At 31.8% G+C, this 13,824-nt stretch overlaps 2 protein-coding genes across 2 annotated transcripts; both read right to left on the reverse strand.

Moving 5' to 3' along the window:
- Nucleotides 1-3,872: 3,872 nt before the first annotated feature.
- Nucleotides 3,873-9,175, reverse strand: LOC147848157 (uncharacterized). Its single transcript, XM_087338641.1, has 6 exons — nt 9,038-9,175; nt 8,386-8,621; nt 7,858-8,066; nt 6,330-6,493; nt 5,415-5,616; nt 3,873-3,997 (listed from the first exon to the last, which is right to left on the reverse strand). The coding sequence occupies exons 1-6, from the start codon at nt 9,173-9,175 to the stop codon at nt 3,873-3,875; spliced, it is 1,074 nt and encodes a 357-aa protein (XP_087194767.1).
- A 1,111-nt stretch (nt 9,176-10,286) lies between these two features.
- Nucleotides 10,287-13,491, reverse strand: LOC147848158 (uncharacterized). The gene is made up of 5 exons (XM_087338642.1): nt 13,330-13,491; nt 11,841-12,114; nt 11,156-11,424; nt 10,417-10,584; nt 10,287-10,337 (listed from the first exon to the last, which is right to left on the reverse strand). Exons 1-5 carry the CDS (start codon nt 13,489-13,491, stop codon nt 10,287-10,289), a joined length of 924 nt encoding a protein of 307 aa, XP_087194768.1.
- Between the last annotated feature and the right edge of the window lie 333 nt (nt 13,492-13,824).

Genomic DNA, 13,824 nt, shown 5'->3' on the forward strand with positions numbered 1-13,824 from the left:
TTTTAAGTCCCTTTTTTTCATATTTAAATTAAATTGCTTTTTTTTAATTATTTTGACTTGCCAATCGAAAAAAAAATCATAGAGATTAGGTCTGCTCTGTATAGTCGGCGTACGTCATAGTGTAGCACGTGTTTTGACAGTTCCAGGGTAGTGAAGTGATGCAGTGAGTGTGTTACATAAAAACAACTCCGGACTTACTTCTTGGATTTTCATCTTAGTTTTGACGACCTTGCGGCTGACCGACGTTTCGTAAGACTCCTCCACCGTTTCCACCAGGCTTTCGTCGCCATTTTCAGACATTTTTAGCGGTCTGGATAGCACACGCGCTTGTCGCTGGCACCAACTCCGTCACTGCTTATTTCGATCTGAACGCTGCGCTTACTTGCCAAACACTGGCGAGAGCGGGTTCTAATTTTAATTTCTTTTGCCGCCGCCCAACGAACGGAAGTTTGTTGTTGGGTTTTTAACACTAGAGAAACTTACTGTATTGTTTCTTTACTTTTACACGCTTTTACGACGAATCCGAGACCTACGGTCTTTCAATGCTAATTTTATGAGGCTTTATACGTGAATGATTTCCAAGCTATCTGATTCAATCTTTTCTGGGCAAATATAAGTTTTATTGTTCCTTATCCTATTAAAGATTCACCATTCTTTTCGAAAAGCCCTTAATTTGTTTTACAACAAAATTATTTAAGAAAAGCTTCACATACAATGATGTATCAATGTATAATTCAGTGGCGGCTTCTCCATAGGGTCAATTGGTCAATGACCCCCCTAAAATATTCTGATAAAAATAGTATTCTAATAAAAATATTTTTTGACTACAAATCTACTCTAAAATATAACATTCACAAACAGTAGTCTGCATACGCAAAACAAATAATATATCATAATCATGACAACGTTGCGTCGCGTCTCGCACCTGTGGCTGGGCCGTATTTTATATTTGACCCTGCACGATTCTTATGGCTTATGGAGCAATACGAACAAAGAAGAACAGAGAGAGCACAAAAGCGATTTATTAAGCGCGAGTGAGAGTCACCTTTTCGTCCTATATCTATAATAGAGTCGACGGCCCGACTCCATGCGATGGCGAGTGCGGCGGGATAGTGAGATAGAATGAGAGTAGAATTAATTTTTCCATTATTGTCAATTATTATTGAATAGCGTGAGCGTAAAGTGCTTAATAATTGATTTTTCGTTTGTTGTATTATCCGCGTGCAACATACGTCAATTAGAAAATAAGTAGGTTTAACATTTATTATAATAATGTTAATTATGAGTTTCAAAATATAACGACCTCCCTGGTGATTAACCCACGACCCGCCACTGGTATAATTCATTGGATGTCCAATTCAAGTATAATTGTCATTTAAATGATCTTAAAAACAGATACAGATTATATTTGTTAAATCCATAAAATTTTGAAGTTGATTGGATGGAATTCCCTTAAACAGGTTCCGATTATATTTTTTAAATTTAAATGTTACATAAAATGTTTTAGATATTAATACTTGATTGTGTGGTGATTAGATTTTTTGTTGATTAGGTTAAACTTCGCCACTCTGCCCTATAATGTGGTGTGTATAACCATATATCATTGCATGAATGTGTGAATACCGTCAATACTAATAAAGACGATTTATTATATTATTATTATTATAACATATCAAACATAAAAAATCTGAACCCATTATAAGGCAAGCTAGCCAAAGGATGAATATCTCTCAAAAGTTCCCATACTTATCCAATATTTGTTGGCATCAAACTGTTAAAAATTGGTCTGACGCGCCATCTACCATTAACGGTAGAAATCAAGAACTGAACGATGATTCCTGTCTCGCCTTGATTTCTACCGTTAATGATAGATGGCGCATCAGACCAATTTCTAACATTAAAACAACTTGGAGTTTTTTTTAACTGAACCATTTTTTTTATTCAAATAATATAAGCCACTGGTGTTTCAAATAATAAATTAATAATAAGCCCTTAATGGAGTGGGGGAGGGGCAAATTAAATAGATAAGGAATCTTTAATTTTACTCTCAAAACAATGGTTAGGAAATAACACATAAAATTGGTACATTTATTTATATTGTAATATTGATATATCGGTTAAATATTATTATTTACTAAAAGAATTGAATACCTGATTTATTACCATTATTAAAGGCTTAACGGGAACTGCGGGTTCGAAAACATATTTTTTGTTTTGGCTAGTTTGCTTTTCATGTATATTTTGTATTTGACTGATCATTTTACAAATAAACCAGGGTAAATGTAAATTATGTTTACAGAGTCTTTCGATTATGTTTACAGAGCCATTCAACAAAAATATTTTATTGAAACAAAACATTAAATAATATCAAGAAAATACAATAGTCTGACCTACTTGAGAGATCAAAATTCACAACAAGCTTTTCAAGTAAAGCTTCTTCGTCTCTATATTACTATGAATGCTAACTGTTATCTTAAATTACATTTAGTTCTCATAAGACCTTTTAAAAACTTAAGTATTTGCTAGGGATTATTTTATAGCAGAAACGACGGGTCAATTTGGATCGACGTGCACAAAACTGTAACGATTAGGAGAATTTGAGGGAAATCTACACTCAGCAGTGGATAGATAAAAGATGATGAAAATGACAACCAAACTTAAATATTTAAAATTTTCTTTTTAGGTATGGAGCTTAACATTCCTTAGTGTTTGTAAAACGGTTTCGATAAGGCAAGTAGGTTACATCTTTCTTAGTACGAAAATGAAGAGCATTGATTGATGATGATAATCATGAATCTCATTTAAAATCATTTTTTTAACATGCACGCTTAAGCATCGTCTAACATTATGAAAAATAATGAACCTAAAAGGGGTTGAAAAATCAGTACTAGGACGGGTAAAAATAAAACGCTATAGATAAAAACAGGAACAATTTTTATTTTCAGAATACAGTCGTGGCAAAAAATGACATAGTAAACAGAACTATAAAATATATGCTATACTTTCAAATATCACTTTGATTAATTATCAAAAAAAAAAAAACAATATCTTTTGAAACGAATATATTTTGAAAATTTGCCATATAAACACCAGAAAAAAAAATTACAAAATCATTCAAACACTGTCAAATTTAATGTGTATATTTTGTACTAATAAATTTCGTTTCAGTGTAATTATTTTATTTAAACCACGTAAAACATTAACTGAACTAAAATATTTTTTCCTGACGTTTCGCTAGCACAAGTATCAAGCTTCTCCTGAGGTCTTTCCATCTAAAATGACGTTCGCCCAGTCGTAAGTTGTATTTATATCTAGTTAAAAAGGGCGGGGCTTGGACTCCAACGTGGTGATTGGTGGGTGTTACATCACCAAACCCCACCCACTTTAACAGAGTATAAATACAACTTCAACCAGCATTGGAAATAAAAAGACCTCAGAAAAAGCTTGCCACTCATGATAGCGTAGTACCTAAATCTCTAAGCCTAGTAAATAAATAGTACCAAATAACGGATACATATATACACCTTCGTAAAAAATACTTGGTGTTGTGAAGCATAACTGTAGAAAACTAATCCTTATATAATGGTCAAAACTTAACTTCTATATTGTTTGTTTGCAAAAGATTTAATAGACACAAAAATATATATAACACGTAAAATTCAGTAATTTACCAAATAAATAGTAAAAATATCCAAAAATAGTGGAATATCCTCTTTAGTAAACTGTAGGGCCCGTCAAGAAAGTTTAAGGTAAATGGAAACGTGCTTCAAATATGTTTGGTAAAATACGTACCTGATAATTAACATTATAATTTTTTAAAATTTATTTCCCAGTACCCCGAAACTTTCTTGACCTGACAAATCACAAACGTTTTAAGGTGCGAAATTGTTAGCGACTTCTTTCAGTTGCTCCGGTTTGAAGACTCCCTTTTCCGTGATAATTCCGGCAATTAAAGATGCCGGAGTTACGTCGAAAGCTGGATTCCAACACTGGATACCTAAAAGAAATCTCTCGAATTATATGTATTGTAATTATGTGTAGATTAATGTATGATAATTATACGGAATTTAAATGATCTAGAAAAAAAAGAACCATTTAGTCATTCTCGTTGAGACAATTAATCAGAACGATAAACCACTGGAAATAAATCTTTGTTGTGTCATAATTAGAAGCATTTAGTTTCATATCATTTAAAACAAGCTTTTAGAGAATTTCGAAGATCTAGAAAAAAAAAATTAAAATAAGGCAATACGAAAGAATGTTAAAAAAAAATTTAATATACTAGATCCTATAAGTGATACTTCTAATTTTGTATGTCCAAATTAATTTTGTCGGTTGATGTTGTTGCCTCATTTAAACAGATTTTCAAATACTCAAAATTAATTCGTGTGCGCATTTGAGATTTAACATGAGAATTAAGATTTAAAAAAAACTGTTCACAGGTTTAAGTGTTTCCAAATAGCAAAATCATCAATAGAGCATTGTTTGTAAAATTCAGTATATTTCTCCATATCTTAATATGATTTGTAAAACAATTCCAAACCAACCTGATTAATTTTTTTTTTATATCTGTGAATAACAACACATTTCACAATGTTCCAATTTACCATAAAAGAATTGAGTGAAGATCTAATTAATAAAATCAACAAATAATATTGGTCCACAATGCTAGCAGATACTTAAAACCAATTAGTTTTACATAGTGTCCATTCGTTTAGCTTTAAATTATTAATTTAAAGTATCAGCGTAGCACAGATTTTTTTCTGTTTTCAAATGGCCTAAACTAACAATAATTAAACCAATTTTCAATAACTTAAAAGTTAAAATATTCATTAGTTAGAAAATTTTAAGGTATTAATTGTTATAGAAAGAATTTATATTATTTAAGAAGCACTTAAAAACACAATGTAACACTTGGTACTTTCAAAAATTCTATTATTATATTAATCTTTACAGATAGTTAGATAATAAAATTAAATACGTGATTCATGTATTGGTCAATTAAATAACAGGGTATGAGATTTCTTAGCATAGTACCTAATATTAAATAAAATTTATATTAATGACAAACGCGCGATAGGAACAACTAAAAAGATAATAAAATACTTTTCTGCACAAAAACTTTCAAGTAGATGTATTACTCAGCTTAACCAGAAATCCCTGTTCTCTGAGAAACATTGATATTATAGGGGGAATCAAAGAATGTTTATTAGCTGTAGAGTACCGGATTATTCGCCAAAAAAAAAAAAGGTTCACACTAAACAAACATTCAATAACTATGCGTTTCAGGACACATTTTGTTGTCGCACACGATCACCTTTCACATTATGCGCAATAAAAATAAACAGATGTCGACTAAAAGCATATTTAGTTTTTACATGACTACTATAATACCTAAGTTTAATGTACGTTACCTTTGGCGGCTATTCTATGTTCGCCGACATGAGTCATTTCTCTATCTGGCCTTTCTTCGATTACAATATGATCTCCGCTCGAAATCTTCATATCTATGGAGGTAAACGGTGCGGCTACGTAGAATGGTACTCCGTGGTACTTGGCTACGACAGCCATTTGGTATGTTCCTATTTTATTGGCGGTGTCGCCGTTGGCAGCCACCTAAAATCACAATTATGTATAATTATGGCAACACTTTTTGAAGTGAAAACTTCTTTAAAATCATTATATGGGACCCGATGAAACGAAAAAAACGACACTAAAAAGAGGCACACATATCGATCTTAAAGTATATGTATAGCCTGCGAGAGAATGAGATAGAACACAGTTATACTTGAGATTATTTAAACGCTCAAAAGTGGCACTTGAAAATAGCGACATCTCGAGACCCGAAGATTTTTATAATTAATATGGTAGATCGTTACACTTACTTTGTAAAGCAGTGCAACCACGGAACGATAGAGGACAGACTTTTTATCTGGTGGTTAATAATCACACGCGATGGAGTTAAAACCGTCATTAAAACAAACTGAAAGAAAATGAGACGAAGAAAGTATTAGGAGCGGGATAATTATCGGTTGTTGCAATAACGTTCACTTGAATTTATGAACTTTATTACAATGAACCTATAATTTTTCCCCTCCTAATACGTCTCATCGCATTCTCTTTCAGTTTGTTACACTTCTATAACGTGTCACCGTCAGACGCACTTGGTTTTTTTTACAATTATAATATTTCCACAGGATATTTCACATCTTCCGTTAAAAATGTTTGTTCATGTGTGACAAATTCAACTATTAAAAATTTAATTTGTATCATAGAACAGCAACCAACAGGATATGTTATATATATAAAAAATAAACACTGAAACTTACCCTATCTGCCCCCACAACCACTGCCGAAATATTCCGAGTTTTCATGAGCGCAGACACCATGCTATCGCAAATTAGCGTGGCGGGAATTTTTTCGTGCACCAGCTCGTAAGCGGTCAGTCTAGCCCCTTGGTTGTACGGCCTCGTTTCCGTACAATATACGTGCTCTAATGTAAACATTATTTTAATTTCAAAAATTAACCAACTAAGAAAACAAGCATAATGGTGTGGCAATAGCTTCAATTTCAAAATTTCAAGGTATTATATAAATTGTTACCTACATTTAAGAATGAAAACTAACTAATTTAAAAAGAATTATTACAAAATAAACCAATCAGCTCTGACTCCTATTCAGATCACTGTACATCAGACAATTGAACAGTGACATTCTAGTACTAGTTTTGACATATTTTCTACCCATGTTTGACATGAACATAGAACCCATCTTTGACAATATGGGTTTTAAATAACGTCAGTATTATCTTATCTAAATGTCCATTATTATTTTTAAAGTAATATGTTCCTTTAAACTTTTGTGCCGAATCATAGGCCAAATTAAAATGCAATATTCCATTGCAAAACAAACAAATCGAAAGTAACAGTTTTATAAATATGAGTCTAATACTCTTCAGATGAAGAATAGCCCAAGGTCCAATTTAGACCATATTTTATAAATTTAAACTGTTTTTGCAGAAGACCATATAGAACACATAGCACAAATATCTTTTTACCAATTGTATCAATAGTATGTCCAAAAATACTTCTTTTGGAACCACCAAAAAATCATTTTTTAGTTTAAAATGTTATGATATCCCCTAATACAGGTCACGTTTTTTCATAATGTTTATAAAAGCCCATAAAACATTTCCAATATATTATCATCGGGAAGTGGATTAATAAACTTATTACTTAATCTTTATTTTGATTACACATCATAAAATTAATATTATTTAGTATCATTTACTTGTAAAATGTATTAATATATAACTTAAAATATTTTAAGACTAGAAACTAAAAAGAAGTTTTCAATGAAACCATTTTAAATTAATTTTAACAGTTTAACAAATACATATCCTACTAAATTCAATATTTTTCCGTTTAAAAGATTTAAAATTAGAAAATACAAACCAACTTTAATTTTGTCACTGAATAATTGGCATTGAAGCCGACCTTAGCCAAAAACACATCATTTTGTCTTTTATAATAAATGTTTAAAAGCATTTTGAATTATGTTTGAGGGGTTATCTCTTCAACTTATCAACTTTAAAAAAGTATTGCTACAAACAAAATAAAATCCCCCATTGTTAATAAAGTATACAAGAGATAAATCACCATGTCACCTACCTTAGCTAAGATGCTTTTATACACTAGTAATATCAATATTATTGTGGTTCCAAACACTTGTCAATATTTGCTTTTTTGTTATAAATACACGAATCAAAAAAGAATCTTTACAGCTTAAATATCATTAGTGAAAATAGTGCAATAATAAATACCAAAAACTTTGAACTAACTAAATATATATCTTTACCTAGTCGTTTCATGGTTTGCAGGCTTCGAATAACGCCAAGGGCTGTCCCATAACCCGCAGTGGCTAAAGATCCTGTATTGCAGTGCGTTATAACTCGCACCTGACTGTCTCCAGATACACGACTTAAAATTTCTTTGGCTCCATTATCACCGATGGCGGTATTATCAGCTATGTCTTTTTCTAACATATGCTGAATTGTCGTTAGGAACCTTTAACAATAATAAGTCGTCCCCAATATAAAATACAACTAAGCCCATGGTAAAATATAGACAATATTCTAAAGTATATGAAAAAAAAGCTAACCCATCGACCATTTATTTCATAACAGTGAGCCTAAATCTATCTAAAAAATTTAACCCATTTTACAGTTTTAGTAGTGTTAATTTGAAAGTTTTTATCTCATTTGCACCTAGTCAATTTTGGGAAAAGTATGTAATGTTGAAAATTAAAAACACTTACATATATTTCTTAGTAGTAAAATTAATACCAACTTATAATATTTATAAATCATCCTATATTTTTACTTACTTTACTTTCATATCATCTAAAGTCACAGTCTCATCTTTACTTAGTTGGTTGGCCAGCTCGATAAGTTCTTCGGCCGCAGTTTTCATGTTAACGGCTGTAGGACGAGAGGAGACCAAATAGTTAAGTTTTCCCTCGACGTCCTGCCGGAATTGTTTTTTGCTGTCGAATTTTTCATTTTGTAATTCGACCGCAAGGCTCAGGCAACCAACGATTGCGATGGCCGGAGCACCTCTGACCTACAGTTTAAGTAGAGAAAAATTAATACATTAAAATATGTTTACATGTAAACAACAAATCATGAAATAAAATATACTTAACTAAAATAAACAAAGCAAAAAGTGTGACCAAAAGTTCAAGTAAACTAAACAGTAAGTCCTTTATGTTTAATTTTTAAGAGATTTAGGGGCGAATTGAGTTTTTGAAATTAACAACAAGGATTTATGTGTATATTAAGGTGGCCAAATGAATCAATTACCAAAAAACACAAGGTTTATACTCATATTTTATTATAGTAATGATTAATAATCAAAATATTAAAAGATAAATTAAACTTTATAGAGATCAGATTACAACTTCAGGGACTAAAGTTGTTATTTTACTGTCCATTAACCTTGGTTTAATGAAATTTGACCTGTCCAAAAGGAAAACTTACCTGCATTTTATTAATAACTTTCCAGCCATCTTCAACCCCCTTAACTTTAATATACTTTGTGGCAGCTGGTAGAAGAAGCTGGTCTAAAATTTCCAAACTATTGGCGGCTTGATCGTAAATAATGGCTCTTAGAGACATTTTTTCGATAAAATTAAATTAGCTTGGCCCACCGCAAGTCTCTTAAATTGATAAATGTGGCTAATACTTAAGTAAATATCACATCAGCATTATCTTTTTTCCAAAATCACTTTTGCGTAATCAAAAACTAACAGTTTTTATCTTCCGTCTAAAACCGGCACAAAGATTTCAATGTCATTTAAATTAAAAAATGGCTCTGGTTGCGGCGCCGTGGATCGGACGTTGGCGCTGCAACACTTGAACCTTAAGTAAAACTGCGTATTCGCGATTTGTCGACAACCATTTTTTTAAACAAGTTACACAAAAAATAAATAAGATACTAGATTTTATAAATTAAAACTGAAGCTTGACCCACCGCAAGGGTCATAAATTAATAAATGTAGGTAGTGCTTTGAATTAAATTAAATATTTGAATGTCATTTAAATTAAAAAAGGCTCTGGTTTCATCACCGCGAATCGGACGTTAGCATTGCCACACTTGAACGTTTCGTAAAACTGCAAGTTTGCGATTTGGCGCATGCAGCGTTTTATTGTACTAAATGACACAAAAAAATAAATAAGTTACTAAAATTTTAAGACTGGAAGTCGGCAAGTCTTTTAAATTGAAAATGAGGCTTATATTAGAGTAAATATCACGCCAGCATTTTTTTTCAGTATCACTTTTACCTAATCAAAAACAGTTTTTATCTTCAGAAACTAAAACCGTCGCAAAGATTTCAATGCCATTTAAATTTTTAAATTGTCCCTGGTTAAAGCACCGTAAATCGGACCTTAGAATTGCCACTTGAGCGTTTCGTAAAACTGCATATTTGAGATTTGGCGAATGAAGCATTAATTTTTGTACTAAATCACACAAGAAAATAATTAAATAACTAAATTTATGAAAAAAAACACTATAAGTACTACATCCAAATCAGGCGTAGAAAGAAAAACCAAAATAAATTGGAATATGCATATAATATATTTTTCAACATTTACATTGCACATGTTCAAATTTTTGATTACAAGCTTATATTAGTTGTCCCTTGACTCCCAAATCAAAATTGTGTTAATAAGATACATTTTTTTATAATCCCTAAATAAAATATAATTATTATTAAAACAGTATTTTCTAGGCCACTACATTCCATGGTTTAAAGGTTCCTGGTTGTGGTTCTTTAAGCTGTAAAAAAATTTAAAAAATATATAAAAACGAAGGTGGACATGATATTTATCAATGTAAAAGTAACAATATCTAATACCTTTGATGTTATATTGTCCAAACAGGCCATTCTAATCTGTGCAGCGGTACATGGGGCATTCAAACTAAATGAAGTTGTAATTCCATATTCTCGCCTGGCAGCTTTGATAGCTTCTTTAATAGCAAACAAAGAGGCAGATGCTAAAAATAATGGTGGTTCTCCAACAGCCTACAAGAGTCCATTAAAAAAACCTCATTATATCTACGACATACACTATATATCCGAAATATTTAATCATCATTAGTAATAAGCTTGTAATTATTAATTAAAAGCACACTATAAGAGTAGATGTATTAAAAAATCATAAAATTTAAAATGAACACCCTTGTTTTTTGTTCGCGCATATAAACCTACTCTATATTGGTGTTAACAAGCCAATGACCTGTGGCCATGCATAGTTTCTTTCTAATCATCCTGGTAGGATTTTCGATAGGTGACATACATTCTTCGATCATTTTTATAATAAGCTGATAAATCGCCTTGTAGCAATGGTATCATAATAAATAAGAAGAAGATATTCCAGTGGCGTAACACTTAGTCAGAGAAACGTCAGCACTGCATACATGTAAGCTCGATCTGTTATCACAAAATAAGGAAATTTGATTAGATTCCATACCTCGATTCTTATTTATTTATTGAACCATTAAAATGATATATACTTCTTATACCTACACTGTCCAAAAAGTACATTAAACTATTAAACATTATTAAAAAAATAAAACACTAAATTTCATTTTACCTTCGAAGAATATACAGCCCTGGGATTGGAAGAACCTTTGAGCAAAGAAACGTTAAATTCGGCCGGTATATCCCCGAGTCCCGGTAACTTATAAGTCCCCGGACCTCTTGACAATAACGTTCCTGTAGGAGAATACATAAGTTCTTCCATGACGAATAGTCCATAGCCTTGCATGAAAGCACCTTCTACTTGGCCTATATCGATGGCAGGATTCAAACTTTCACCTGTAAAATATCTGTGTTCTATCTCATTCTCTCGCAGGCTATATACTATAAAATATATATGTACGTCTCTTTTTAGTGTCGCTTTTTTGTTTCATCGAGTCCCAAATGACTCCCAAAGATTCTAAAGAAGTTTTCAATAAAAAAATATGATATTTAAAAAAAATCGTTATATTTTTCTGTCAGTGTCAAGTTTTAGATGAAAGTTTGATTTACGGAATGTTTCAATTCTATCGCGTGTGACCGTCAGACGCACGTTGATTTTTAAACGTATTAGACAGGAAAATATAATATTAATAAAATAAGGGTATAAGATAGTTTAGCCTCATGCTCTATATTTTCTTCAAAGAAAATACATCGTCAATCCACAGAATTGAATCATACGAAAAAACTAAGATTTTTTTGACAAGTCAACTGCAGGTTAATCTCGCTTAAATATCTGGTTAAATATCATAAAATCTTACCCAAATCCATAACAATATCAGTCCGTAGAACCCTATGATCACCGGTAAGGGTGTCGATTTCGACTTCCGTACACGCGACCCCATAATCGAAATAGTTATATAGAAATCCCGTATTCGTTTTGATGTCGTAACCCACATCCGGAGTCTTGTAAAATCCTGTTGCGGAAAGACTAACTCTATCGAAATATGCGCTTTTGACCCAATCTTCCCATTTGCCCTTAGGGTTGGCCTCTTTGTAAGGCTTAAGACGTTCCTTGATGATTTGGCAGGCGTCCTGAGGGAAAATAGATTTTATCAGATAAAACTTCACAGTCCGGATACACTTTTTGAAAAGAAAAATTTGGACGAAGCGCAGAGTCCAAACATGAAATTAATATATAAAAAATATTATATCAAATTAGGCAATTTAAAAATCCCTGTAATTATTACCGATGGGATTGTAAATTTTACATTTTAATTTAACGAGTTTTAATTCAAATCCTAGATCTACCTTCTCCATCTCCTCCTCCTCTTATTCCTCCTAATCATCCTCTTACTCCTTCTCCTACTCCTCCTCTAAGAGAAGGTTTTCTCACAAACTTACTTCTAGCGGAATAAATAAAAATTTTATTCGATTACCATTGGTATTTTATTATTTTTTCGATAGTGTTTCTTGGGTTTTATGCAGGATGTGTTATTTTAAAGCCAAACCAAACCAATATATTTTTTCCAAGACCATCATAAGTATTTTTTTCGAGCCAAAAAATGATCTCTATACAATCGCAAAAAAATCGTAACTTTACTATTTCAGGCCCTAGCGACCTCTACCAGGGCTTATTTTAAAGCCAAATCATTCCTTTTTAACAAACTACAATATATTTAGTCCAAGACTATTAAAAGTATTTTTTTCAAGCCATATAATGACCTCATACAGTAAAAATCAAACATCGTTTCGGAAAAAAAATCATTACTTTACTAGTTTATATCCTAGCAACCTCTATAAATGTTTATTTTAAAACCAATGCGTTTCTCTATATCATACTACAATATATTTAGTCCAAGAATATAAAAAGATTTTTTTTTAGTCAAAGAATGATCCCATACAGTAAACATCAGACATCGTTTCGGAAAAAAAATCATACCTTTACTAGTTTAGGCCCTAGCGACCTCTACCAGGGCTTATTTTAAAGCCAAAACGTTCCTCTTCGACATACTACAATATATTTTTTCCAAGACCATAATAAGTATTTTTTTCGAGCCAAAGAATGATCCCATACAGTAAAAATCAGACATCGTTTCGGATGCGATAATCTTTTAACCAACTAATTTTTACATAATTTGCAGTCTTATTTTTTTTTCAATCACCAAACTTTTAATTAATAACTTTATGTTAAAGATTGGTCTGACGCGCCATCTACCATTAACGGTAGAAATCAAAGCGAGACAGCGGACAAAAGGTGTTGGTTTAATCTGGGGATAATAATAATAATAATAACTTAATTCGACATACCAAAATCGCCATTCCGCATAAATCGCTTCCAGTACTAGCTGCTGTTGGACTACTGTTCGGTATAGTCTCAGTAGCTGTAATACCAGTGTGTATCAAGTCAACAGGAATTTCTAACGCCTTACTGGCCACTTGAATCATTTTAGTGTGAAGACCCTGACCCATTTCGACACCTTAAACGAATACAATAAAGCTATGTTTAAAGTAAACATATTTTATGAAAAATGTATCTAATACCTGGATGGTGCAAAAGAACAGATCCATCGGTGTATACTAAAACTAAAGCGCCAGCTTGGTTTAAGAAAGTTGGCCCGAAGGCTATGCCGTATTTCGTAGGAGTTACGGAGATTCCTCGTTTTTTGTACCGATGTTGGCTAAAAATTAATCATTGACTTTATTTTGTATAAATAAACATACAAAATCAGTAACACTAAAATTGTATTTTTGTTTGGAAATAAAAAGCATGTAGTTTAATTGTATTTAAATTTTTACCTGTTA

This window comes from Azolla caroliniana, unplaced genomic scaffold (genome assembly GCF_043228905.1).
Source record: "Azolla caroliniana isolate FFs.n. ecotype wild unplaced genomic scaffold, voAzoCaro1.0.p SCAF_494, whole genome shotgun sequence".
NCBI classification, from domain to species: domain Eukaryota; kingdom Viridiplantae; phylum Streptophyta; class Polypodiopsida; order Salviniales; family Salviniaceae; genus Azolla; species Azolla caroliniana.

What these genes read in the sequence shown, in the direction of transcription:
- LOC147848158 (XM_087338642.1), bottom strand. Translation starts at nt 13,491, where the DNA reads ATGGGTCAGGGTCTTCACACTAAAATGATTCAAGTGGCCAGTAAGGCG. An exon ending in TGATATTGTTATGGATTTGG is followed by an intron (nt 11,425 to 11,840) that starts GTAAGATTTTAT and finishes TATATTTTATAG; the next exon opens with TATATAGCCTGCGAGAGAAT. An exon ending in GGGCTGTATATTCTTCGAAG is followed by an intron (nt 10,585 to 11,155) that starts GTAAAATGAAAT and finishes GGACTCTTGTAG; the next exon opens with GCTGTTGGAGAACCACCATT.
- LOC147848157 (XM_087338641.1), bottom strand. Translation starts at nt 9,175, where the DNA reads ATGTCTCTAAGAGCCATTATTTACGATCAAGCCGCCAATAGTTTGGAA. An exon ending in TTAGATGATATGAAAGTAAA is followed by an intron (nt 8,067 to 8,385) that starts GTAAGTAAAAAT and finishes TTATTGTTAAAG; the next exon opens with GTTCCTAACGACAATTCAGC. An exon ending in TGGTTGTGGGGGCAGATAGG is followed by an intron (nt 5,617 to 6,329) that starts GTAAGTTTCAGT and finishes TTGTGATTTTAG; the next exon opens with GTGGCTGCCAACGGCGACAC.